The 27757-nt window shown below is 41.7% G+C and overlaps 1 protein-coding gene across 1 annotated transcript in view; it reads left to right on the top strand.

Annotated features, from left to right (window-relative positions):
* Positions 1–27757, top strand: part of LOC138604810 (potassium voltage-gated channel subfamily KQT member 5-like) — a 136407-nt gene that overhangs the window by 83383 nt on the left and 25267 nt on the right. The window contains exons 2-5 of the mRNA XM_069676806.1: positions 18597–18687; positions 20944–21070; positions 25786–25961; positions 27421–27546. Coding sequence (XP_069532907.1) covers positions 18597–18687; positions 20944–21070; positions 25786–25961; positions 27421–27546 — 520 coding nt within the window. The remainder of the gene's footprint in view (positions 1–18596; positions 18688–20943; positions 21071–25785; positions 25962–27420; positions 27547–27757) is intronic.

Below are 27757 nucleotides of genomic sequence, written 5' to 3'. Positions count from 1 at the left end.
AAATAAAAATCGCTGCAAGAGGATTTGGATCTATTGCTTTCTTAAGTATCATGGACAGTGCATGGAAACTGGAGGAGCAGTAACCTGAGAGTCTTAGCAGGGTCAAAATGTATCGGCTCGTGATCCAGGTCAGTTTTTACATCTGTTACAGGAATTATCGATCACTGGAGACATCTTTGAGATCCTGCATAGATGAAAGTTTCAAATATAAATCTCTGAGAGCTGGAGCCGTTGGGAGTAGAGTATCTATGGGCAGCTGTTCATGGAATTATCTTGTATGTCTATGAGTCCAATCATAAAACAATGTGTCATGGAAGTGCCCACACCAGCAGCGTCTCGTATCATCATCTTCATCCATCTGATTTAAACGTGCACCGTACATACCCGCTGATGTCCGTAGGCTGTTTGCAGTTTTTTCAGGGTTTCTCACTAACTGGATCAGGGCTCCAACATGCTGCTCAGCTGCTTCTGCGTGTTTATGTTTAGAAAACGGATGTGACACTATCAACAGGATCTGTGACGAGATTATGGGCTGGTGAGCTGAGGTGATGCAGGAGCACTTTTGTTCTCACTCGAGCGAGCAACAAACACTGAATTTCTTGGCTGACAAAAATGTGAGAATAAAACATTTTTTCCATGTGCAGTGATGGGCAGATTACATGATAAAAGGTGATGGATGAGCCTTAATGTTATAGTATCTCTGTGCTTTATGGTGTCTGCCTTTATATATGCTGACGTCATTGTCCTCTTTACATCAAATATCTCCTGAGAATTATTAGGCCTCATCACACCGTCCTGCCTGTGCTCCTCTGTATATTTTATGTCTTATCAGTGTTGGAGTTATGGACTCTCTCTGAAGCCTTTAGTGTTCCCTCGCAGGTTATTTGTCACGTCGTCCAGCAGCCGTTCATCACAGCTTTATCGCATTTCCAATGATTGTGCTCCCAGTCTACTACTAAAGAAGTGAGTGGGATTTAAGTGGCAGTAATTCTCCATTACACATTTTAACAGCTGAAATATATGTCCTGTTCATGGGCAAGTTATCAGACATTTTATCATCAGAAATAGGATTGTGCCTTCTAACAAAGAAGAAGATTATTCCGTGTTCCTTTTTCATGTCTTTTTTAGAATATCAGAGGTAATTTTAGGCCGACTTAACCAGAAAAATATTTTGTGAATGGATCTGTCTTTCCTCCATCCTCTCTCCCCCTCATGCCTTTTAATCATCCAGTTTAACCGCAGAAATCCCACTTTAACTCTTGCTTTCCTGATAGCCATCTTGACTCTGCTACCCTCCCCGCCTCGCTGCTCAGTTGTTATTTATTTTTCCTGCTTTTCGTGCAGTTGTGGCCTTGCTCGAGGCTTCCTGCTCCTCTGGGAAACACTGGACTGTGTTTAGCCTTGTGGTGGATCATGAGATGTTCAGAAGTCCAGGCCTCCAAGCTGTTTTTTTTCTCTCCTCTCTAATGTTTATGCTCCTAAACTTTACACAGACACAAAAAACCCTCTATTTAGGCATTGTGGGTATAAATGCAAGCAAGGTTACATGTTAATATATTTATAATAATATATGTGTTTTTGAAAAAAAGCCAATAGAGGTAGCCTACATGTAGAAGATATGATGTCAGATTTCAGAAATTGGCTAAATTGGAATTATACTCCTTCACTTGACATCCTTCTTTCTCTGTACAGGAAGTGATTTTTACATTTTAAGAGACAAAAGTCTGAAATCTGTATTTTGCCTGAGCAGTAAAAGGTACTTCAGCTGAACAGACTAACAAAAGAGCATCATTCTGCAGACGCTCCTAATTTGAGCTCAAGATCCAATAATTTTATCTGAGCAAAGTAGTCATCATCTCCAGACCAGAAGATGAAAAGAGAGAAATGGCAGCCATTGTTCACATTTTCCTTTAAAAGTAGTTGCTTCCTTTTCTGTAAAAACCCAGGAGTATGTCTCTGTTTTTTTAACGTTTTACTTTGTTGTAAGGTTGAAGAAGGTTCAAGCTTCCAGTTTTTTTTTAAAAGCATGTTTAGTCAAGAGAGTCTGGTCTTCTACAGGAAAGTTACAGCAGAGCAAATATGGATAAAAAAGACAATTATGGTAAGGGACAACAGAAATAAGAATAAACATCTGAAACATTAGTGAACATTATGTACTGTAAGATGAGTACACATATTGTATACGACATGATGAAAGTTTCTTTTAAGTCTGGATCAATCAATTTGGGGTTCAGTGTCTTGCCCATGGACACTTTAACATGTGACTGTAGCAGTCAGGGATCGAACCCCCAACCTTTCCGATAGAGAGACGACCGACTCTACAACTGAGCCACAGCTGCCCAAACTAGGTGGAGGCCTGAGAGGCAGAGAGGAGACACAGATGTTAGAGTGGAAGCCACTTCAATACGCTGAGGCCCAATTAACTCAGGTGCAGGCAGTTTCCTGATGTCCCCCACTCAGCCCATTAGCTCCTGAACCAGGAAGCCAAGCAACCAAAACAAAAGCGGGCAGAGATGGCAGGATGTCACAATTAGGTGACAACAGTTTGGTTGTATATATTTTCAAGAATTGTGGGGTCAAACTCATCATTGGAGTTCAGGTCCATCATTTTGGACCCTAAAGACCTCCTGCACTTTCACTGAACTTTGGAAAATGAAGTGCATTTATGCGTTGCTTTTTATCCAAAGAGCTTTAAACTCCTTCTTGATTAAGACGACTGGACATAGGAGGAGCTGAGAATCACATCAAACATGCTAAGGTCACAAACTTTTGATTATTTTAATTTTCATTTAATCATTTATTTAGAACAAAATTACAATATCTTATTGATGTACAAAATAAACAACAATGGCCCCAACACTGAACCTTGGGGAACACCACACTTAATCTTCATCAGTTGTGATTTAACCTGATTGATTTGTTTATATTGATTCCTCTTGTCTAGGTAACAATAGGTCTGTTTTAAAGCAAGGGAGTGGAACTAGCTGTAAACCCAACTCTGACTTATTACCAGCTCAGTAAGTTGATATTGAGAAGGCAGAAAACAAGATGATACAGCAGTGTGTTCATACAGGCTCAACCCAGTTCAGGAGTGTGATTGTTGACGAGCTCTGACGTAACACTTTCGACGGTTATTTGTTATTTGTGTCAGACAAAATAGATTAAATGTGAATCCCATCCTCCAGCATCCGTTCACGGCAAAGATAATGTTTGCCTGTTGATTGAGAAGCTGTCGTCACAGCGTATATCTGTATATGATGAATTATTCATCTCTGGCACAGCGGAGCGGCACATTTTAATGTTCTCAGCCATCAGCTCCATCCTTTCTTATCACCTAAATTTAGACCGCATGGAGATGGATGCTCGACGTCAGCTCATCGACCGACCCACTCCCACACTGTTGATTAATGGGGTCCTTGCTATTTTGAGGTCGCAGGGGTTTGCCTGAGCAGAAATCACAGTGGAGGAGTTTGCTGCTCAGCACTCTGCTAGTCTCGGTCCTACTCCTGTAATGTGTGTGGTGTTTTACCCCACTGAGCCAGAGTGGATTTTGATTTAGTTTGAAGATAAACTTTGAAGCTCAGGGTCAGTTTGTCTCGACGTTGGCCTTCATTTAAGTGCTGACCACTTCTGCTGAAAGTCTTTTGATCTAAACTCTGCATGCCTTTGAGATTTTCTCTTGCAGCTGTTCTAAACAAACTGAAGCCCCTAATTTTATTTCCCTCTCTGCTGATTCATCCTTTAGTCTTACAGTAGGTTTATTTATCTGTGAATCTGACCTTTGAGGAGGTGGCTGCTCACCACAGGGGAGCGTGGGCGTGGTGGTTCCAGTGGTTTTTGCCCAGAACACCATCTGGACAGGTGATGCCTTTATACAACACATAAAGGTATTAGGTTTCCAAACTCTGTGGGGTCAGTCCAGGACGAAGCTCCACTCCTCTTCAATGTTGGTCTCTTGTTTCGTTGTGACAATGAGAGCTCTGTGAGTCTCTGCCGCTCCCTGACCTTGCTCAGCTCATGTCTGAGTGCCTCATTATCTCTCACCTGGCTCCATTAATACTTGTTTGCCTAGAGGGAGATTGGAGGTAGAAGCTGGGCGGAGCCAGAAGCTCCAAGTATTGACCCGTCACTGAATGGAGAAAATAGACAAATAGTGTTGATCGATGGAGAGAGTTGCTGAAAAGTGGGATGCCAGCGGACTAAGCACATCACAGCCGAGCAGATGAGACTGTACTTAGAAGTCACTGAGGACATTTTCAGCTGTGGAATAGGATCAATAAGTTTGCAAATGACACAGATCAATCCCTGACAGTGATTGCTTTGGAAAATATCCTCTCCCATAACAGGGATAATGGGAGGTGTGTGTGAGAAATAGTCAAATAAAGTAGCGTGGATGAATGATCACACCAGTCTCATCCTAACGGGGCCTTCTCATCAGTTCATGCTGGGCTTTCTGGGAGCCTGACAAACTAAGTTCTGCACTGCAACAGACCGTTCCATGTTAACCACTGATTTTATAACAGATACTAAAGGGTATCTAACTAACTAAATCACGTACTTAAGAAGGACAACATAGGGTCCCTTAGAACAGACATTACCTCTCTTAAAAAGGAAGAAAACAGATGCTAAGGCTGCCTTATAACAGACCTAACCACATATTTGAAACAGTGAAAAGAGAGGTAAAAACAGGAAGCTGCTGGGAGAAGAGGCTACCTTCATGTATGTATATGAGGCATGCAAAATTGTACACAACTTTTTGTGGACCCATTCACAAACATACTGACACAGCAACGGCACAGAGCTTGACATCTGGCTTTGGAGGCCTTTTGGGGTGCAGTACTGGAGGAGTTAGGGATCAATCCTCTGATCTTTGACTAATGCTCTGTTTCCTACTACAGCTCGTAGTGGTGATAACACCCCTGACACACTCCCTCACACACAACACTCACTGTAGGCCTGTACACAAGTGCTTTTAATGAGATAATTGGATCAGTTTCAGCGTGTTGGCAAACAGTGCTGAGTGCTCCTTTTCCAAGACGCTGACCGTAAAGACACCGAACAACTCATTTATGCACATGACTGTATTTGAAGTATTTACTGTGCTAGAGCCAGTTTAACAGATGGGACTCTGCGAGGTAGGAGGAGGAGGTCTGTGACTCTGAAATCTGCTCTGGTTGGACTCCAGATGTGAAAGTGTGTTGGTGCAAAAACAGGTGGCTCTCAAGTTGGAGTAAACAACCACAGTTGAGTCACATGATAGTTTTCAAAGCAGATGTTCAAATACAGGCTGAAACTAACACATAATGATTGAACAACTAACCAGTTAGTCAGTTAAAAAGTATTTTTATTAGAATGTGAGCTAATTAAATGCTTTCCTGAGTCTTAGCTTTCACCTTTGGCTCTTGAAATGTATTATTTTCAATATTTATTTAGATTCTAAAGACTGAACAATTAAGAGAAAATAAGGAAAATGATCAATTAAATTTGGCTGCACGTGGGTGCAGTGGTTAGCACTGTCACCTTACAGCTAGAAGGTTTCTGGTTCGAATTTGGGTTGGGAACTAGGTGGCCTTTCTGTGTGGAGTTTGCATGTTCTCCCCCTGCATGCGTGTGTTCCCTCCAGGTATTCCGGCTTCCTCCCACACTCAGGCATGCTCGTTAGGTGACTCACCTGTTGGTGCAAATGTGAGCCTGAAAATTTGTTTGTCTCTATGTGTTAGCCCTGTGATTGACTGGCGATCAATAAAGTGTGTACCCCGCCTCTCGCCCAGTGACAGCTGGGATAGGCACCAGCCGCCCTGCGACCCTGAACACGATAAGCGATGTAGATAATGGATGGATGGATCTATTACAGTTTGAGAAAAATATTTGTGGGAATGTTTTTCTGACAAAAAATTGTTTTGAATTTGCAACAATTCTCTATTAATTAAACTCCTTCACTCTTGGTCTATGAGTTTGTTTTGAACAAGACAAACTAACCAAGCAGTTTCACAATTATTTTTTAATGCTCGTGCATGATTAGAACTTTACAGCAGCTTACAGCATGCAGACCAAAAGAGCCTATGTTTACATCATCTTTGGAAAGTCTAAGGAAACAGGAAGAGATGTTTCTTTAGAGAGTTGTCTGCAGACCAGGATCTGCTTTAGCATTACCAACATCGACTTAGATATCGTACCAGCCTGCTGCCAAACCCTGAACTCCAGAAACGTATTGTAGAATGAAAGTGTCTCTTTTTAACACCAATGTTAATTTAAAATAAGAGCGTTGGCCTGCAGACATCAGTGCTCGACAGTTATTAACGTTAGCCTAGCTCAGGGGTCTCCAACAGGTAGCTCGCCAAAAGGTTTATAGACTCTGTACAAAAAAAATCAGACAACAATAAATGCACTGTGAAAGCCTCTTTCCACTTCAATCCAATCAAGTACATAGATGTCCCACCCCCTCCAATACAAAATAATAGGATAGGCCTATCAGCTGTCAATAAAAAACCGTGATGCTCCCTGCAACGTCTGAACTTAACCAATCACAGCAATGTTGCATCGACAGGTCGGGTCAGTTATGCTGTACGCTAGTTAGGTAAAGTGAGGAGTTTGGTGCTATTAGCCTGTTAGTCAGATTTATGATGGACAATGAAGGTGGCCACGCCAAGAATAAGCAGAAAACATACTATTTCCACGGGGAGTGGGAAAGAAAGTTGCGTGCCTCATGTGCTACCAACGTTTCAGTCGACAACAGAATCAACATGGGGCGCCGCCAGCAATTACAGGGATGTAATGCAAGAAGCTCTTGGCCACTTTAATTTTTTCAAAGTAGCTCTCAGATGAAAAAAGGTTGGAGACCCCTGGCTTTGCGAAATCCTCCCTATCAGATGCTTAATGCAAAGCAAGTTTGCTCTTTTACAGAACCTATAAACACATCTCCACTCTTTGTCGTTACTTGGCAGCCCCATACATGACATGACTGAAACATTTTCTATTTGCTCCACACCCCCTGCTCCGTGCTATTTTGTAATTGAGCCCGTCTAACCAACAGACAGTATTTAGGCTGCTGTAAATTTAAGTGCAGACACCTCACCAAAAACACAACAAAGCTTCATAATGCAGCGAGAGGCCACACAGTCAGGGCCTGACATGTTTATGAAGTCAGAATTGTTCAGATCCTTCTTTACTTTCCATTAGGAGTCCTCCTACAGCTCTGCTGATGGAGTTTTAATTTGCACAGCGTCTTTACGTGCTTCCACATGAGAGAAAAGGACGCATTAAACCGAAGTGAGGCTGCTTGTGGTTTCATCCAGATGTCTTGCTCTTTCTTTTCTACGAGGCATGTAAAAGCTCCTTTACTTTTCATTATAAAGAGCCGTGGCAGTGTGCTGAGTTTTCATTATGGCCTCTTCGAGGTGTTTAAATGAAGGCTGAGTGTGAAATAGCGATGCACCGTGGGGGGTCTCACTGCTTTTATCTCCATGTAGCACTTTCACATTTTGCTTTTGTAACCTCGACTCATGGCACAGAGATTTATGTTATGTTATATTAAGAGAGGATTATGTTTGATCCTCTTCGTGTTTATTTCTGAGCTGTGCTGTCTCTGCCCGGTTGTGTCGCTCCAGTGCTGGTGTGAGGGAGGAAGCATTACAGGAGGGTGCACCCGGTCCATCTGCTTCTTGTGCTAATTGTCTTTTTAGGGATCAGCAGGAAATGAGGTGATATGATGGAGTAATGGATTATACAACATAACGCCAACTGAGGCAAGATTCAGGCTTTTTAAAAACAGGTGCAAAATATCGAGATTATAACTAAACAAACAAAACTCTCCTCTGTGGTTTAAACTGAATGTTACTGTTGCAATGCAAAAAAAAATCTCAGTCTGTAAAATTATGAGCTTAAAGGGAACACATTGCACAGTACACTGCTTTGATCCTCTACAGGAACAACAGGACACAGTGTTATGTGTGATATTTAAAGTGTTTCATTTTACTGCTGTCTGAAAGCAGACTTCTCTGTGTCAACCTTTGTACCACTTTAACAGAGTTGTCATTTTGTCAGGGAGAGTAAAAATGTAAAAATGTTTCACATCTCTGATCAGAGAGAAAGTCGACATTGAGACAAAACTCAGCCCTTTCATCTGGATTCTCTCTCGCCCCCTACAAATGACTCTTACCAGGATTAACAGTAAATGTACAGGACGATTAAAAACGGAAAATAAATGCTCCTGTATCTCAAGGACAGGAGGTACATTTATTTAAAGTCGACAGGTCATTTACAAATGCAATGATCTCAGCACTTCGCTAGCTGTTACTTTGTGTAAACGGACAGAGACCTCCTCTCGCCCTTGTTCTCCCCTGGATCAGCTGCTGCTGCTCATCTGTCCAGAGTACCTTTCTGCACCTCTTCACATGGTCCCTGTTGACTGTAACAGTTAAAGATTTAATCTCAAAGATCTCAGTTGCATTCGCTTTGGCGGCACCTTTGACGATAAACAATAATTGCAGAAGCACACTTCCGAGATATCCAGACAGTGTCGCATGTGTGACGTCCACCTTTGGCTCCTTCTGTCACAGTTGTAACTCTTGATTTTCCTCACTGACATTCGCTTTCCTTTTTAGACTGTTTGCCTTCATCTGAGCGTCGACTTTGTTTCTTTTTCTTTGGATTTTCACTTATTTTTGAAGTTATATCTGTTGTATCAAGAAAAACAGTCACTTTGCTCCACCTACCCTCTCTGGCAGACCAGCCACTGCTGATGGAAAACGCGCCACTAACCGAGGGCCACTTTTTTCCTGCGAAAGTCCCCACAGACACCCAGTCCATTATAATACTATATACTGCAAATGCAAAGGCTTTCATCAGTGGGCCATAGGCTCAATCACCATTGTGTTACCTCATTCGGCGATAGATAGTAACTTAACCTAAGGAAATCGAGATTATACCTTTAATGTTACCACTGCTGCAACAGGTTTTTTTAGCATCATGATGATAACAACGTTAACTTTGAATCATAAATGTGTTGTCTGAAAGCATTTTGCAGCGTCAGCTTTAAGGTGTTTTACTCTCTGACCATTGCTCTCCACTTGCTCACTGTTCTGCTCCTTTATCATATATTTTACATGTACTTTAATCTAACTAAACTCTTTCTGTCTTGCTTCTTGCTTTATGTCTGATAACATGGATGGGTCCACTTGAGGGGATGGGAGGTGGTTGGCGGTCATTACCATTGCCTCTGCATTACCTGTAGGTAGCCAGCCCACGTGGTGAGCCAGCTGCCAGTCTGAGCCTGATCTCAGACTTTTATTATATAGTGACATTAATCACAAATCAACGAAACCTTAGAAGTACTAACTATGAAAGTTAACTTTATATTGTGTATTTTTTAGTCTTTGCATGATGAGTTTCCTCCTCTTCCATTATTAAAGGAGAACTGAACATCACCTTTTACCGCTCAGCAGGAGAAAACGCTTTTCCTGTACAAAGAATGGCTTTTATTTATTGAGGACATTTAATTGAACAAAATGAAGGGCTTTGACGACTGAAGCAGGTTTAAAGTGCTCCACCTGAACCTCGCGTTAAAGGTTTCCATGTTTGACGGGGACGAGAGCAATAAAAGACGCCAACAGGTGAATCTACCTGGAAAATATGTAATAAACTTAACATGACATGAAACTTCACAGCATCACATCAGTGCCCTTTCAAAGAACCTGAACCATCTCCTGTAACGTTACAGACTCATCATGTTAATATGAAATACATCTACATAGACTGTATGGAGTGGACACTGTGACACCAGTGACTTTATGGACTTCATTTTTGAAACCTTGGGTTTGTTTTTCTTCCGTGGCCATCTTTGGGCTTGGACTGGACTTGGTTAAAGTTCTTGAAGGCGTTTCATCTCTTATCCGAAAGCTGAGCTTCAAGAACTTCAGCCGGTTGCCTTTTGGATTAAGTTTAGACCTGGATGACAGAGAACCATCACAGACTTGATAGGCTTTGCTTTGCCTGTATCCTGGTTGACAGGTTGCCGTGGTAGCGACTTGTCATTCGCAAAGTACCTGCTGCTCAGCATCCAACAGTGCAGACAGACACATTTGACAACTCGCTAGTGAACAAAATGGAGCATTCAACAGCTAAAGAGACAGCTCTTTCCATCAGGAGTTAGTAGGGTCCAAAACAGAGCTTAAAAAAGTGAACATTTGATCTAATCCTTATGCAAGTTAAAGTCACAGCGCTTACACTATTCTCTCATGATGAGTGCTGATCATGCGTCTACACAAATCCACTGGGACATATAATGGGACGCATGGTTTTAGAATAGGACCCAGACATCAACCTAAATGGTTGTAATAACACGTGGACCCAAACCTGGACAGGTCCCGGATCAGGTCTCGGGTGGTTGGGTCCAGTTTTAATCATGAAGACCTCTACTTTAAAGAATTATCTAGTGTGCGCAAAACCTAAACAACAAAAAATAAAATGAAATGACGTCAAAAGGAAGTTTTGCCCACTGAGAAGAAGAAGACTTGTAATTGAAAATCCTGGCAGACAACAAGATGCCCGTCATGGTTTGACTTTGCAATCTTTTCCAAAGGATTAGAGACTTTCATTGTGGTGAGGAAAACTTCCTTTCCTTAACAAAAAACATAAACATTATGGCAGCTCCACCACAAAGCAGTGACGTCTGTGTGTTTGTTATTCTTAAAAATCCTTGTGCTACTTTCCAACCAGCAGTTCAGACGCTGTGTGCATTATTTCCACAGCGCTGTGTGTTATCGACACTGTGTTGTTCCCCTAAACACTGTGCGTAGCAAAACGCCTCACACGCCAACAAACGAACCCTCGGGACTCCTCCTTAAACACCTCACTGTATCAATAGTCAGACGTCATGAAAATCCTCGCTCCCGCTCGCTCTTTGAGCCAACTTTGCAAGTTAATTTGCACTCGGTTAATCTCCTGAACACATTCTGCTCGTTCTGCTCTCTCTTTCATGCCTCGTGCAGACTGAGATGCATAACATCAGCGTAATAGGGAAGGAGAGACACAATACAATCTTTCCCTCCCCCTGCCCCCTGCCCCCCCGCCCAGCCACGGCTTGACAAAATACAGACTGCATCCCTGGCTCAGCCTTTTGAAAAAACCCAGGTGCATTATGGAAATTGTTCTGTGGCCTTCGCTCTCGTTGCAGCGTCACACTCCTCTCCCCGCACTGTGGCTTATAACAAATAGCCTGCTCTGAACATATGCGCACACATGCCGTCTTGCAGATTTAGAGTGCATACGTGTGAGACTGAGCTGAAAGAGTGAAAAGGCGGGAGAGTGTAATTGCAGTACTTAAACAAGTGATAACAATCTAACAGTGTGTGACATGTGAGCCTCTGAAATGTGCTGAGTACACCGAGGAGGCCTGTCGCTGTTTGAGTAGAGCAACACATTGTCAGCCTGAATGTAAAGCATGCTTTGAGACATGAAATGCACGGCTGACTGTGTTGAGGAATGTATCTGCATGACCTCACAGGGAAGGTCATAGGTCGTGTCTCTGGGTCACCATAAAAGGAGGCAACTGTTGGAGACAATTGGTGCTGAAGTTTTTATGGATGATGTGTTATTCTCTGGTGCAAACTCCTGATGGCCTAAAGTCATACAATGTATTTCTCAAGTAACCTACAAGCCTGTAAAAGCATTTAAAAAGTCTAAGGGCGTCACAGACGAAACCTAACGCTATAAAACATTAAAAAACACAAATTAAACTTCAAACAACTCTCATAACAACAGATATTTTGGTCGCATTTAATTTTATGTTACACTACTAAAATGTAACAAAGTGTACTTTGTACAATTCAGACAAAAACAAGAAATAATATGTTCTTTATGAGTCAGCTGACAAACACAGTTATACCCTAATTAGACAACAAACACCATACAAGGCTAGTTAGTCACTTTCTTTACAGTACAGTTCTGTTTTAATGTGGAGCAAATAACTCTCTTAGAGGTATAACACCCTTATACCCCTTTCCCACCAAAATTGGTGCATTGACGCAGGTTTTTCAGACCCGGGAAGACCCGCGTCACAAGAGGTTGGAGACAGGGTTAGTAAACAGTGAAGATGTTACAGTGGTTAGGTCTTTACTGTATCTATTACTCATTCAGTCTGTGTATCAAACTCAGCACTGACAAATTTGGAAGGATGTTCGAGTGCTGCTCAGACGGAGACGGGCGGAATTTGTAGCTGAGATGACAAGGAGTCGCAGAAGTTACAGATGGATGATAGCATCGTGCTGCAGAGGGGTAAAGGGCTGACAGCACATTCATACCCGTTGGCTATGCCACCGGGATCAGTTTGGGGTTCAGTGTCTTGCCCAAGGGAGGGAGCTGGGGATCGAACCTCCGACCTTCCGATTGAAAGACGACCGACTCTACCACTGAGCCACAGCGGCCCCAAGTGGTGTCAAATGCATTCCTTATTAGGTTTCTTACAGTGTCATAAGATCTCATATTTGGGTCCTAATTACAGTATAATGTGGTATATAATAGCTTTTAGGCGTACTTTATTTCAGGCCTCATACACCAGTGTTTAATTTTAGCATTTGCATTATAATAGTGTGAAATAAAGTGTGAATATATTTTATGTACTGCTAAACAACGTATTTAATATATGATGCCTAGTTATCTAACAATAGATGAACAGATGGAGGAAATGCTAACAGCCTCTCATTAGCCAGAACAAGTCTTTTATTGCGTTTCAGGTTTCACTTTGTTTCCTCCTCTGCTCATAAAGTGGCAAAATATAACACAGAGCTGACATTAACATGACACATACTTCCCTGGTTCAGAGTGGCCCATTTTAAAACGTCTGTTTCCTCAGCTTTGGTATTTGAAAAGGGTATGTTCTGCCAAAATATGTGAGTACAACAGAACTCCCCAAAAGACCTCTCACCTGTGTGTAATGTCATGAAAATAGCTTTACAAACTGGGTGGTGCCTCTTTAATTGATACTTTGGAAAATAATGAACAGATTGATCCCCATGAGGAGAATAATCTGTGCTTGTAAATAAATGATGAAACTATGCAAGTTTACTTTAATCTCAATTAATTCTCCGAGGTCGTGTTTTTGACTGGTGCAATTGTCACACAAAGTGGAAATGTTAGCAACAAACAGCTTGAATAGATGACATCAACTTTGGTCATGGCTGAAACGGGTCCAGGAACATCTCTGAAAAAACAAAAAGTACAAACAAGTGCTAAATCTTTGGAATGAACGTTGTGCTTCCTTCTTATTTGGCTGTTCTGTTTGCCATGTTGCACAAACAGAAGGGCACAAACAGATGGTAATCAAACTTTTAATTTCAAAGTGCATTTGTTTCTGGTATACTAACTGGCAGAGAGAGTATTGAGTGGTTTGGAGCAGAAGCACGGCTTAGTTTATGTGGCAGGGTACGAGGAACAGATAGTGATTAACTACAAAGAAAAATTCATCAAAATACCTGCTTTCATTTCAACCAAAGCTAAACACCCTGATGATTCCTCTAAGGCAAAACGTAATGATAAATCAATGATCAAAAGACAGGGCAGAGTTTGTTTCAGGACCATGGACAGCATCAGAGGACATATCTACATGAGAGAGCTTCTTCTCTTATCTTTTGTCAGGAGAAACGCAATCAGATCTGATCATTAAAGAATCATTAGTCTATTAGTGCACTGTGAATAACAGGTGACCAGAAGTCATCAGAATCCATTCAGATGATTTCTGATCACGTGTTAGTCACAGAGGGCTTATTAGGGCCTGGTTCTCTGCAAGAAACAACGTGTTCATTATTAATAGGATCTTTTTAGTGTGTTGTGTCTCGTTGTTGTTCTGCATTTCTTTGTCATAATTCTGCATCACTATACGGTCATTTTGCATCATTGCAGTCTGGTTTTTTATTTTTTTGCGCATGTTTTGCACATTTTCTTTGTTGGTTTGTATTTCTTTGTAGTTTTCTTGCATCTCTTGGTAGCTTTGTGTTCCCTTGTTGTCCTGCGTTATGCATGTCTTTCCAGTCATTTTGCATCATTGTAGTGATTTTGTACCTCTGTGTAGTTGTTTGCATCTGTTTGTGGTTGTTTTGCTTCTCATTACAGTTGTTTCCATGTAGATTTTTTGCATCTCTTTGTTGTCTGCGTTTCTTTGTGATCCCCGTGCATCCCTCGATTGTCATTTTGCATAAATGTAGTTTGAGTTTTTTTGGGTCATTTTTTATCACTTTGTATTTCCTTTGCTTCAATTTTTGATTGCTTTGTGTCTCTCTGTGGTTGCTCTTTGTGCATGTTTTTCCTCACTTCATGGTTCGGTTTAGTCATTTTTGTTTGGAAAACTCTGCAGTTGCGTCTCCTTGTGGTTATTTTGTGTTTCCTTATAGTTGTTCCGTGTCAGTTTGTGGTCTCTTTATGACCATTTTGCACCATTGTATTCATAACTCATCTCTTTGTAGTTTTTATGTCCCTTTATGATCATTTAATTGTCTTTCAAGACATTTGAACAATAACTTCATTCAGAGAAGAAGCCAGACAAAAATGGGAAACCATAAGTGTCTATTTTTATACACCAGTCACAGTATGTTAACATCAGTCATTACTGTTACAACTCAATTTCCTGACAAATCAATTACATTATGGAAATCAGAGCAACTCATTACCACCCACCCAGTGGGTCTTTTTCTGTTTAAATGTGGGTGGAGGAGGAGGGTGGAGGAGCGTTTGAAAAAGGAGGTGAGTGGATGGAAGGACAGACATCTCTACTTTGTGGTACTGAGTGTGCTAATGTGTGTGTCCGCGTGCGTGTGTGTATGTGCATGAAAGCCAGCTTAATTTTTGTAGCTGCAGCTCTTAGGAAGGTTAAGAGCGATCACTCTGCAGGAAGTGCAGAGCGACAAACTTCAGGTTAATTCAGCCTCCTGTAGGTGCAGGGCGTCATGACACGCAAGGCCGGCTGAGAACGCTAGTTTGTGGGATTAATGAGTGAACTTCTTTGAGAGCTTAATGACGCTGTCAGTGTGCTTTTCACTTGTTCTCTGCTCCCTTTAAAAGTAAATATATTCAAGATAGAAACAAGAGTTTGGCTGTGGATGGAGGGAGTTGATTGTCACTCTGTAATTTTCGGTCTGACATCCTTGTAGTGCGAGAGGCGTCGGTGTGCCGGTGACAAGGAGCTTGCTTTTCAGCTGACAGCACCACAATGCTTGTCACTAGATGTTTTCCTCCAATCAAAATCTCATTATTCAAATCTTTGGAAATGTCAACAGAGCAAACCTAAAACTTCTGATACTGTGCGCTTTTATTTCTCTTTGAACCTCCAGCAGCTCTCTGAGTCAAGTGACTGAGCAGGAGGAGAACGTATGGGACGAGAAAACATGACATAACCATCCTAATGGCTTGTGGAAAATTTTGACCTCCATTTTAAATCCTTAGGATGTCAAAGAGGGCCCGACCAGGGTCAGAACAGCACAGTCCTGTACTGTGCTGTAGGGTATGGGACACTGACCCACTCTGCACACCCACCATTTTCACACAGGCACCATTCAAACACTGAGCACTATCCTGATGCCCCCTGATCTTTAAGCTTGAAAGACTTCCTCTCAGCTCTGTGATAATCAGGGGGCCAATCTGGCACCGAGGGGCTGATAGTAAGGAGTCCCCAGCCTCTACTTCTGTACAGCTGTGGAGATGGACAAACTGCATTACGGGTGGAGCGGATGTCATCTTTGCAAGCAGTACTGTATTATATTGGGACAATGCTTTTAAATAACTTAAATAACGATGCAGTAAGAATGCTGCGTAAAATGCTCAGCCTGATGGTAGGTTGTGTGATTGTTAAATTATATACTAAGATTTCTGTCACTTCAACCCAACTGTTTCTGCCCGCCATCTTCTTCTATCAAATGTATTTACTATTTTTATCTGCACTGCCTCATCTGCACTGGATTCATATAACCAAACGGCATGCACATGAGCATTATCAGACAAAAACAGACAAAAAAACAAGACGTTCATGCTCATTTGTCATGTGATGATGTAATCGTGAAGATCTTAACAGCTGTCTTATTTTAGAGGAAACATTTGTGTCAGGCCAATAAATCTGTTTGAGTGCGATGTAAACAGATACATGAGTTAATAGTCTTCCTCTTCCTTCCTCTGATGTATGTGACTGAGTAGCAGCTGAAAGCACATTTCCTGCACCTGTTTTCAAATACAGATCACTTGATTAAAGAGGGAAATTCCGTTGACTCTTATTTAACGTACAAGTGCTTGTTTTGCAACTGACAGCCTCAGATTATTATTCAAAGTGTCTCAGACCATTTTTAAAACCAAAAGCTGCCATCTCAAAAAATAACGTACCAGTTTAGGCAGCAAGAGACCAACAACTTGCGGTGGTCAACAAGGGCAATCGCACAGCAAGTTCAAAACAAATACAAGGACAGAAACGTGCTGCAAAAGGCCGAAACAAATGCATTAACATCAAACGCACTGCTAACACATGAAGCATGTGTTTTTGAATTGGCGTAGTTTCTGAATGCAGCCTGTTTCTTTGAACGGAAACCGTTTGGGCTTTTTGCAGCGCGATTGCCCTTGTCGGCCGCTGTAGCAACTCCTGTGTCCTGCAACCTTCTAACAAACATTCTATCTCTGTAGGATCCTTAGTGCTGTCAGACAGCTTTAATGACACAAATACAAGCAGGAAATACTTAGAGCAGCATTTGCTTAGAAATATGTTGCAGCCATTACATTCTGTCTCTTGGCTGTTGGCAACAGTCATCCACAGGAGCAATTCTAAAACTCTATGTTTCTATTAGGGATTTAGATCCCAGACCAGAGTCCTGCATGGGTCCAGTTTTGCAAACCCACACCCACCCGTACCCGCAAAGTTTATTAACGGAACTGACCCATTACCCGCATTTATCTCCAATTTAAACCCGGACCCGACCTGTTAATATCAGACTTTTGACTTTCACTTGCTGCACTTAATGCCGGGATGGCGAGCACATTCCTTGCGATCAGTGCAAGGTTCGGAAACATTTTAGCATACAGATTTCACCGCTATCTGGGTAATGTCCTCCTTGTCCTCCCGTTTTGACGGATTGAAAGTTCTGTTCCTGGAAAAGTCCATTGGCGCAGCACCTGTTCTCCTGCAGCTGTCAATGTGTTTCCTTAGCGATGATGTGCCTAGCTTGCGGCTATCAGAAGCTAACACTTTTTGTAAGCAGCAAGCCACTGACAATGTCACAATAAAACAAATCCTGGCAGCTGCTTAGGCTGCTTCTTCTCACACGCTGCCTGCCCACATTTTGCCTTTTTACTTCGAACTACGAAGAAACAGGGCCCACGTTTAAAATAATTTTTTGGGCCATTTTGCCTTAATTAGATAGGACAGCTGAAGAGAGACAGGAAACATTGGGAGAAGAGAGCGGGGAATGACATGCAGCAAAGGGCCAAAGGCGGGAGGCGCACCTGCAACCGCTGTGTCGAGGGCTATAACCTGTGTATACAGGACACCTAATCTACCCACTGAGCTGAGCCAGCGCCCCAGGACCTCTGTTTAAAAAGACAATAAGATAATCCTTTAAGGTCTGTAACTTTAAAAGCAGCTATTAATAATAATAGCTGCATGATAACAATGGAAATGACAAAGTAAGAACAATGTGACATCTTGGAAGGGGTCTAAAACAGTGACAAACTTGCAGAGAATAATTGACTGAATCTGGAGCCCCCCTTTATGCTTACTTTCAGCTTCTTTTTGATCTGTTCTGGCTCCCTGTCATCGCTCTCTTTTTTAACCTGCACAAGGCTGCTGTTTTCAGTGAAAAAGCTCTAACCAGCGGTCTGAGATTGAAGTCTTCCCTTTTGAAGTGAAAGTTTATCACAAATTTAGAGCCCTAAAGGTCAGAGCTTAGCAAAAGGTCTCCAGTTTGAATTATTAATGTGCACCTGTGCAAACATGAAGCAGGACACGACTTAAAAAAGCTGCTGGCTGTATTTAAGCCTCTCCTTTGACGACATTAAAAAAGACGGTGCACAGAGCAGGCTGAGGAGGAGATCTGAGCTGATAAAACACAGATGTGCTTGCAGCGTTTAGCATGAGGAGCCTGATGCCTTTTACGTGATGGAAAAAAACATGTTATGCTTATGAAGATACAGAGCTACGGTTTCCTGGCGCAGGGAGCGACAGTCGGAGTTTGGAAATGGTCGGATGTTGCTTGTTTTCCAATAGCTGCACTTTCACTGCTTGTTTCTTGCAAATCATGTTACACAAACAAGCATGATTAACTGGATATCTCAGGAAATTGAATAATAGTCGGGCTCATGGTTCACTGCAGAGAGGAAATAAGTTCTGTGATTGTGCTGCCAGGTTGTGTCGTGTTCTGGTCCTCCGTCGGAGCCAGAACGAGTTCAAGAGTTTGTCTCAGAGGAAAAAGCAGCTCTGTGATGAAGAGCATATTTGTGACCAGTGGAAATTGAGATTTGATCTGCTGGTCACTGTGGTGGTTCCAGTTGTTTCCACCATTGATGTCATTGGGTTTGATTCCAGTTGTATTTATGACTCTGTTTTTCGTTGTTTTTCTGTTGTTTCCGTTCAGGTTCGTCCTGGTCTTCAGCTGCCTGGTTCTCTCTGTGTTCTCCACCATCCCGGCTCATCAGGACTTCTCCTCCTACTGTCTCCTCATCCTGGTGAGAAACTGGACAAACATGAGACCAAACAATCACAATCAAAATCAGTTTTATTGGCCAAGTGTGTGGGCGCGTACAAGTCATTTGACTCCGTTTTTTCTTAGCTCTCAATGTGCAGACACACAAATTGACATACTACACTTAAAACAAGGACAGGTTAGACAAGGTAACAGACAGACACTGCAGTACTGAAAATTCTATTAGCAAAATGACAATTCTTTCAACAATGAATGCTTTTTCAGCAGGAATCATTTTCTTGCCTTTACCTTTATAAACTCTCCTACTTCAGAGTACAGCCTGAACAAATAACTAGCAAGACCGGTACATTAACAACAAGAAAAACTACATTTCTTTTCAAGAATTTTCAAATTGCTTACAAGTTTATTTTCATCTGTGGTAATCGTAGTCACACACGCTAATTGTGTTTTTTTTTGTTCTTCAATTCAATCAATCAGATGTCCCACCCCCTCCAATACAAAATAATAGGATAGGCCTATCAGCTGTCAATAAAAAACCGTGATGCTCCTGGCAAGTTTGTCAACGTCTGAATCGAACCAATCACAGCAATGTTGCATTGACAGGTCGGGTCAGTTATGCTGTATGCTAGTTGAGGTAAAGTGAGGAGTTTGGTGCTATTAGCCTATTTAGTCAGATTTATGATGGACAATGAAGGTGGCCACGCCAAGAATAAGCAGAAAACATACTATTTCCACAGGGAGTGGGAAAGCAAGTTTTAAGTGTGTGTACCTCATGTGCTACCAACGTTTCAGTCGACAACAGAATCAAAATGGGGCGCCGCCAGCAATTACAGGGATGTAATGCAAGAAGCTCTTGGCCACATTTTTTCTAAGTAGCTCTCAGATGAAAAAAGGTTGGAGACCCCTGGCCTAGAATCTGTACAACTTAAAGTGCTAATCTCAAAGACCTCAGTTTCATTCTCTTTGGTTGCACCTATGGCAATAAACGGTAATTGTGGGAGCACACTTCCCAGATATCCAGTCAGTGTTGCATGTGTGACCTCCACGGTTGGATCCGGTTGTAACTCTTGATTTTCCTCGCTGATGGTCGCTTTCCTTCTTTGCCTTCATCTGAGCGTCAAATTTGTTTCTTTTTCTTTGGATTTTCACTTTATTTTGAAGTTGTATCTGTAGTCATCGATCTTTTCTTTGTTTGTTCAGCCATAGTAGATTACTGTTTACTCGCAACACTTGCAGAGACCGGAAAAGCAGCCGCTTAACTCCGCCTACTCTCTCTGGCAGACCAACCACTGCTGGCTGATGGAAAACGCGTCCCTGACTGGGCGCCGCTTGTGATTTTTTCTGTGAATGTCCCCACAGCCACCCAGTCTGTAATACTGCAAATGAAAAGGCTTTCATCAGTGGGCCATAGGCTCAATCACCATTGTGTTACCTCATTCGGCGATAGATGTGACTTAACCGGCATTTATTCAAATCAACATTTTAAAGATTATTACTTTAAAGCTCCTGTGAGTAGTTATTGCTGGCTATGAAACAGACTGAAATTAATTCTGATTACTCTATATGAGCTACAAAAGCAAACCAGACCATCAGCGACAAGACTGATTATTTTTATATAGTTATTTTTAATGCCTGAAAATGCTGCTGGGGTGTAGGTGTCAGGCGAACTGATTAACTGGACACTGTCTTTGTTTACATTTTCTAGTGCATACAAAACTTAAAGTGAGTGATACATATGACTTTTAAAGAAAGCAGGATACATTGTTTTGTTAAAAACCACCCAATTTTATTTTATTATTTATTATCTTGTGCACACAAGTTAATTATCTTGTGGCAACAAGTTATCTTGTGCGTACAAGATAATTATCTTGTGGGAACAAGTTATTATCTTGTGCGCACAAGATAATTATCTTGTGGGAACAAGTTATTATCAAGATAATTATCTTGTGGGAACAAGTTATAATCTATTACGCACAAGATAACATTTTTCACCTTTTGGGACTTCAGGGGCTCCGTATGTGCAGGACAAAATCAGCAAAGAGATTAGAGCTGCAGCTTTGTCCACAGGGGTCGCCAAAATCAACACAAACTGAATGTTCCTGATAGTAGCTTTAACAGAGAAGGTTATGGGAGTAACTGATGAAATGTCATTTATTTTTACCAAACAAACAAACAAACATGTTTTTCTGTTACTTTGAACTGAAATGTACACTGCCTTTTACCATCATTAACACACTGCTGGAACAAAAAATGCGTGTGTGTGTGTGTGTTTGAACAGGAGTTTGTGATGATCGTGGTGTTCGGGTTGGAGTACATCATCCGGATTTGGTCGGCAGGATGCTGCTGTCGCTACAGAGGATGGCAGGGACGCCTCCGCTTCGCCCGGAAGCCTTTCTGTGTCATAGGTGAGCCGTTGGATTGTCTTTTTGATCTGTGCCTTTCTATGGAAATGTTGGAATCCCTAAAAGGCAAGTGAGATTTATTTATTTATTATTTGAGATTCATTTATTCAGATGTAAAAAATAAATCCTGGCAACAAATATTTTAGGCCACCTCCACCTCTTGTGGTCAATATGAGTATTACAACAACAAAACTGCAAACACTTAAATTAATACCTGTTTTACCCGAGAGGAAAAAATAAAGAGAGTAAACAAATTCTGCCAATCTTTTTTTTTCACAGAATAAAACTTTTTTGTTTAACTTGCCTATCAAGGCTTCTGTAAAAACAGACAAAGATCATTTCCCCCCAAAAAAGGAACATTATTTCCTCTCCTCCATTGTGTCACTTTTCCTCCTCGCCCTCTGGCGGCTCGCTGACGTCCTCTCTGTGAACACGCAGCAAAGCCAGACGTAAGCACAGTGTAAGCACTGGTGTCATTTTCGGTTGTGGTCAGAGCTCATAAGAGCAGAGAGCATTTACGTAATGAGGTTGCATTAAGTGCTTTTATTCTTTCCACTGTTTAGACATGGATCTATCTCTCTGCTCCCTCTTTACAAAGTACAGTGGGGCGCTGGAGGGAGGGAGAGCAGGGCTCAGAGGTCACACAGGGTGCCGTGAGCTCCCATCGTCACCACTTTGTAGCAGGGTGCTGTAGTTTGCACTGAGAGAATATGAGCTAAACTATGAGTGCAAATAAAGAGAGAGAGGCAGGGAGATCGAGAGAGATGAGTGGATGAAATAAGAAAAAAAGCTTCACTCAGAGAGCTCAGAGACAGGTGGGGGTGATGCAGGTACACGTGATGATCACATCATGCCTGTGTGGCTTTGATTGATAAATCTGATTGATGAATTAGCTTCGTGTCATTTAGCTTCTCTCTTAAACCCTGTGACTGAGCTGTGTGTTTAAATGTGTGTGTTAATTCATCAAATTTAACATGCATATAGAGGGGATTGTGATTATAAAATCTGGACATTTTAAGATTGTTACAGATTACAGCACAGCTGTGACTTTATTTAGTTTGATGTGATTAATGTTATTTTTTTAACAGTGCAGTAAATGTGATCATTATTTACAGACTAATGTAAATTTGACACCAAACGATGATGTCCCAGCTAGCAGGGAACGTTCCCATAATATTGGCTAACATTACCTACGAGTTCTAATTACGTTTGAATCTAATATTCAAAGAACGTTTTAAGGATGTTTATCATTTCAAGTAAAGTTCTGATAACGTTAAATCTTAAGCTAAAGGCCAGTTCAGATCAATGATTCGCAACGAGACGAAGACAAAGAATCCTTTGACATCTGATTCTAATTCTAAAACTGGGCCGTCCACATCAAAGCAACACAACGCAACACACACAGACGCAGCTGACCGCCTCCGTAGCAACAACGCACTGACATACCCCACTACTTCTGTGTTAATACGCGTTAGTTAATACTAAAACGTTAGAATTAGGCCCAGGTTACATCAATTAACTAACTGGATTTCTGTTATTGTTATAAAAGAAGTGGATGACAGTGACAGGCTCACAATGTTAGCTGTAACACTGATTAATACATGTCAAGACAGAGAGTTTGGAAAGAGAGGATCTAAAGCCGTCTTTGGCTACTGTAGTGCCAGAGACAGGGTGCCTACGCCAAATTATGCTGTTTCCTGATTGGCCGAAGTGAAATAGGTACATCATTTTGTCTAAAACTGCATTTGGAGATTTGATAAGTAACATTTTTTGCAACTCCAAGCAACGGCTTCAGACGTTCTGCAACTAACCAGTTCACACCTATGCAATTTTTTCTCTGCAACATTCTGAAACTGTTTTGTCACATTGCGAATCATTGATGTGAACTGGCTTAGGACAAAATGTTTTAACTGCAACATTCTGAAGATATTTTCAGGATGTTAGTACAGCCTGAACTATCAGAGCGTGATTTCTAAAATGTTCCTGAAATGTGATTTGAACATTCTCACTGCAACTTTCTGAAAAGTTTTCAAAGAATGTTCTCCTACTATTAAAAGGAACATTCTGGGAACAAAATAAAAACTTCCTCCTCAAAACATTACCAGAACATCGCACGTAACATTCACAGAACATTCTTGGAACAAACCATGTCTAGCTGGGGTTGCTGTGGTGAAATAAGTAACAGAGTTAATACATAATAAGAGCAGAGATATTTGCAATTGATCATTTAGACAATTCAATAATAATATCATACTACTTTATTACAGAGGTAACAACAACATGACGGGATTTGTTTCCGAAATAACATAAAATAAAATGTAAAGATACACTGAGGCTGTGTTTCTGTTCATGTGTGTCTAAGTGTAGTTTCTAATATGTATAGACATAAATTACTGGAACTAATTTCACCTCTTGTGTTGTGAGCAGATGATTTGTTCATTTAAAGATAATTAGGACTTCATTCAGTTGTGACACTCCAGACTGACAACCTGAATGATGCACAGCTCCCATCATGCACTGGGCTTTGTTCTTATAGAATATGAGCAGGAATGGTGGGCCTGGTCATCATGTGAGGGTTTCCCTGAAGGTCACAGAGCTGGGTAGGCAACTTTGGAGAAACCTGCAACAGTAAGCTAGACGTCGAATGTGTACAACTGAACAGATAACAAAGCCACTCTCCAAAACGCATGAGCACAGATTGCTGGGTTGAGAAGCACAACTCATCGTTGTTATTGCTAACCAGGAATGCCATGGAAGGGAAAATGTCCCTAAACTTGTGAAAAAAAACAAGAACAATAATTTGGTACACAGACCTTCATCAGGGTGTTTTAGCTGATAAAAACTATTTGTTCTTAATATATTCCCATACTTGCATGTGACAAAGCCAATGTACACACACACCCCTCAGCCATTTACATGTGTTTGTGAACTTCAGGCTTAATAATTTTCAGCAAACAAACAGAAAAGTCCAACTATCAAACCGTCCAGACTCACCTTTTCTACAAACTAGAGCTGCTTTGTTTTCACATCGTGGCAGGCAGCAATAACTCTCACCTTTGACTGCTGGCTTGTTGGCCTGTGCACACACCTCAACCACACACACTGATACTCAACTGCGCACACACACTCCCCCTCCTGTCAATCACTTCACTCATATTTTTCTCGCTGCACCTTCAAGGAGAGGAAACCTGCAGCAGGTCCCCTCTGAGACTCTCCTCTCCTGGGTGTCATTTATGTATTTTTCATGCTGCTGCTGCTGCTGCTGACTGTTTCCCTTCCCCTCCCTCCCCCCTGCGGGTCCACCGGTCCATGGTTCAGAACAGGAGCCATTAGCCACATCTTGGTCAGCGTTTTCTCTTTAAAGAAGTGGGTTCGCAGAAGGACAGAAGTGGAAATGGTGGTTAATTATAAGAGCAAACCTCTCGCATGGAGTGAACTAAATAAGGGTTGAGTTTCACGTGGTGCGTCACTGAGGTGGAAGATCTGTTTGAGCGAGGAGCGGAGGGGGAAAGAGGAGAAAGTTTGTTATTTCTGCAGTCAAAGGAGCTTGTTACTGTGTGGTTTGATGTTATTCATTTGTTCAGTCTGGTTTCTGTGTGAACTTCCGCTGAACAAATGTGCGTCTGTGTGCGAGTGTGAGTCTGTCCGTCTGTGCCTTTGTTTGCTGATGTTTGTGTCTGTAGCGATTCGCAGCACATTCAGAAACATAGTTGGCCTGCACTTGTATGTAATCGATTTGGAAAACGAAATAAAGAACAAATCAAAAACATATAAACCTTTTGAAGCTCAGTAATCATCAATAAGACAGTGAGTATGAAATTATACTTCATGCAACAGTGCTTGAGCACATTCTGTCCTGTATGTGTCTCCAGCAGATCGATGTGCGAGCCAGCAGACATACACAAACACATAGAGTTTATAGGAAGAGTAAACACTACATTATTGTGCTGTTGATGCCCATGGCAGACAATGTCAGCTGCAGTAATGTGCAGCCTTTGTTGGGATGTTATCGAGAGTGAGGTGACAACAGTGAGTTGCTGTTATTGCAGCAGCATGTCGGCAGGCACAAAGATTCTGACCTCCAGCCGTCCAACCTTTCTGTTCAAAAGACAATGAAATCAATATGAGTAAGATATATCTGTCTTTAGGCTGTAGTTTTATGCTATCAGGGGTGAGCACTTTGTCTTCTATAGACGCTTCTCACGTCAATGCTGTTTATTATTGTGCCAGCGAGGTCTTCTTGCTTACATTCGGTCCAGAAAGAGTCTTTTAACAGGAAAACACAAACAAGAGCACATTTTGCCCCGTTCTAGACTCCCTTCACCGGACCCCTGTGTGTTTCCCTTTTAAGATTTTAAGATTTTCCTACAAATCAGTAAATGGGCTGGTTCCAACCTATGTGTCTGACCTTTTGGCTTTAAGCTCAGTGAGAGAGTTGGCTTCCTTTTTTTTTGTCATATCACCTTTATTTTATTCAATGCGATTTCCATAAAAAAATGTGAGTTTTCTTTTCTAAAAAAAGGTCTATGACTGTATAATGGTTGTAATGTAAGGTGTTTTTTGTTTCAGTCTCTCCACATTGGAAAGGACAGAAAAAGATGACAGTGTATTTGGTCAATGTTTTTTATCTTTATTTATGAGGGCATTTCAGGCATAATAAATAATATGCATATTTTCTGATGTCGGGCCCTTGTGTGTGTTTCCTCTCTGCCCTCCAGACATCATAGTGCTGATAGCGTCGGTGGCCGTGGTGTCGGCTGGTAGCCAGGGCAACATCTTCGCCACCTCCGTCCTGAGGAGCCTTCGCTTCCTACAGATCCTCCGCATGGTGCGGATGGACCGGAGAGGAGGCACCTGGAAGCTGCTGGGCTCCGTGGTCTACGCACACAGCAAGGTGGGCTAACACAGATTAATCATACACAAACACACAGGTGACGTAAGATACTTAACATAATCCCTGGGAGCTGACAAAGGTTTCTTGCCGATGTCATCTAGCCCTTGGGTTTTGACTCCCCGCACAACCAAGCCGACCATTGCAGTACTTACTGTAAATGTAGAACGGCACTGTCACATGCACAGAAATAAGTCCGGTGGGTTTAAGGAGAGCAATGTGACAGCTGTCTCTGGTTTAAAACAAAGCATCTTCCTCTTTAACAAGAAAGTGTCTCTTGGGATCATTTCCCTGATGTTGTCTGAGCCTATCATTGACAAAACAAACATCCTGAACCGACCTACTTTAGAACCCAAAAACGGGACCCATATTTAAAAATAGTAAATGCTATTGTTTAGGCCTCCTTTATGATAAATGTGAGTAGATATCTGTTGTTAGACATTATTTTGTCCTGCTTATGTCTACATATTTTCCAGTTTTGATGGTCAGTTTGAGAGTTTATCCAGTGAGATCAAAGCCATCATGAACATTTGCAGGAAGTCTGGTCGGGGTAACAGCCATGCCAGCAGTAAATATACAAGGTGCAATAATCTAAGTCTTCATATACAAAATACAAAATAGTCTCTGTGTGTCGTTACGAGCCATGAGGTCTCCTGAAGTTTTAATGCTGGGGTTCAGGTAAAGATTATATTAAAACACATCTTTTTGGGTTATAGTTTTCCTAGCTTATCCAAAAAGTGAAGTAAAGAAACGACCTGATGCAAGCAGACCAGAGAGTGCTTAAGGCACACAGCACTGTGTGTGAAGCATCGGGTGGAGTATAGTGTTGTTAGGGAGACCCTTAGTCTGAGACCTGAGGCTATATTTGTGTTGGGGTTTTTTTGCAAGATTAATGCAACACATTGTGTTTCTCTCCAGCTTCTCACTTTTGTATCCACTTGACAAACACAGATGCAGCATATTTGTTCAGTTACATTAGAAAATAACCAAACCTGATCCCGGCCGGAGCTCCAGGCTTTACACAACAAAATGTTCTGAACACCTGAAACCTGACACATGGATACATGGCATTTCATGTTTTTACAAAGCGCTGTGTGGTGTGAATCTAGTGTTCGGCCTGCTGGAGGTGGCATTAATTGGATGAAAATGCTGGAAAGTGCCAGTCTGATAACCTTTACAGCAAATGTACCTGCCTGTGTGCACTTTGTGATGTAAGAGCAAAAGGGACAGTAGCTGTCTGTTAGAAAATAATTTAAAAGGGTTGAAGTGGATTAAAATCACAGGCTCAGAAAAGGGTCATAACTTTTTCATGTTTCCACCTGGTCAGTCTATTTAATTTACAGTTTTGCCCTCAGGGGTCATAGAAAAGCAGATTAAGGTTGATAGACAGTAAAGATTTATATGCTGAAGTAGTTTTTTCCATGATTACACTCTGACAGACAGTTTTCATATCTACCTGCAGGAGCTGGTAACCGCCTGGTACATCGGCTTCTTGGTTCTCATCTTCTCTTCGTTCCTCGTCTACCTGGTGGAGAACAAGTTCAACAAGGAGTTTGCAACATATGCTGATGCCTTGTGGTGGGGCACGGTGAGTTTGGGGGGAATATCTGCAGCTCTGCCTGACAAGATGACGCCATGAAAGTTGTACGAACAGCTTGTGGTTTCGTCAATTTTACATTCCTACAAAACCCAGCATGCATTGCGCCCCTCCCTCTGAAAGGAATGGCCCAGCGAGAGCAATGGAGTGAAATACTACCGTTTTCACTGCAGGCAATGGCTCAGAGCGGTACAGAATCTGA

Source organism: Semicossyphus pulcher, unplaced genomic scaffold (assembly GCF_022749685.1).
Source record: "Semicossyphus pulcher isolate SPU_LCO1_2020_fin unplaced genomic scaffold, fSemPul1.0.p SCAF_27, whole genome shotgun sequence".
Taxonomy (NCBI): domain Eukaryota; kingdom Metazoa; phylum Chordata; class Actinopteri; order Labriformes; family Labridae; genus Semicossyphus; species Semicossyphus pulcher.
The sequence above is the reverse complement of the archived record's forward strand: the minus strand, read 5'-3'. Positions and strand labels throughout refer to the sequence as shown.